General features: G+C 40.3%; 1 protein-coding gene across 1 annotated transcript; it reads left to right on the top strand.

Annotated features, from left to right (window-relative positions):
- Positions 1 to 571: 571 nt before the first annotated feature.
- On the top strand, positions 572 to 1,309 carry LOC110727159. Its single transcript, XM_021906717.1, has one exon. The coding sequence runs from the start codon at positions 572 to 574 to the stop codon at positions 1,307 to 1,309; it is 738 nt and encodes a 245-aa protein (XP_021762409.1).

Raw genomic sequence — 1,309 nt, 5'->3', positions numbered from 1 at the left:
GATGGTTTTCTACTTAAGTTAGAGGGGGGGGGGGGAGTTGCCCAGAGGGTACTTATCAGAACAAGCAAGAAAATTCAATGTACACAGGTCAACCATCCTGAGATTATTTACAGACATCAAAACACAAATGGCACAGGGAAATGTCGTAGATGTGAGAAGCAAGAAACTGGGCAAAACAGGACCCAAACCCAGAGAGTACACTGATGAGTTCCTACAGTCAGCACCATTGAATAAGAGGACAACATAGAGAAGTTATGCATGTGCTCTCAAGATCTCACATTCAGCCATCCATAAGGTAAAGAAACAAGGCAGATTGAGAACACATACAACAACAAATCACCCAGCATTGACATCCAATCACAAAATAGCAAGAATGAAATGGGTGTTAACTCATTTACTGCCAGCCACTCAGAATGGGGATTGCAAATTTGTGGACATGCAACAAGTTATTCATGTAGATGAAAAATGGTTCTACTTGAACCTAGAAACAAGGAGGTTCTACCTTCTACCAAATGAGGCAAACCCATACATGTGCCAATAGTCCAAGAGGTTCAAAGTTAAAGGTATGTTCATGGCAACAATTGGCAAACCCATATTTGGTCCTAATGGAGCATTAGTACATGATGGAAAGTATGGAATTTTTCCATTTGTCTATGAAAGCATAGCAAAGAAAAAAAGCAAAAACAGGGATGTTGGTGCTGTGGAAATCAAGGCAACACAGAATGTCAACAAAGAAGCCATAAGAGCAATGCTAATTAACAATGTCATTCCATCAATCAAAGCTAACTGGCCTGCCTATCTACCCAAGGACATATTTATTCAGTGGGATAATGCCAGATCTCATCAAATTCCTAGGGATGAGGAATTTGAAACAACTTGTCACTCTGAGGGATTCAACATTCAATTCATTTACCAACCAGCTCAGTCCCCAGATTTAAATGTGTTGGATCTAGGGCTATTCAATGTAATCCAATCAATACAATACCAATCCTTCCCAAAAAACCTAAAGGAACTCATTGAAAGAGTGACAGAGGCTTATCAGATGTTCAACCCAGAGTTGAACAAGCAAATTTGGATAAGTCTACAATGTTTTATGGAAGAAATTCTGATAAACCAAGGAGGGAATAACTTTATCCCTCCCCACAAAGGCAAAAAAAGGCTTGAGAGGATGGGGATGCTGCCAGAGCAACTGGAGGTGGACAAGAATGTGGTGCAAGAGGCTGTTAATTACCTCAACAACATTTTCATACCAGTTCACCAAGGCCAAGGTATTGAAGAAGATGAAGCTATGCAAGTAGATGCTGATTGA

The sequence above is a fragment of the Chenopodium quinoa genome, unplaced genomic scaffold (assembly GCF_001683475.1).
Source record: "Chenopodium quinoa cultivar QQ74 unplaced genomic scaffold, ASM168347v1, whole genome shotgun sequence".
In the NCBI taxonomy this organism is placed as follows: Eukaryota; Viridiplantae; Streptophyta; class Magnoliopsida; order Caryophyllales; family Amaranthaceae; genus Chenopodium; species Chenopodium quinoa.
This window is presented reverse-complemented; position numbering and strand designations above follow the sequence as displayed.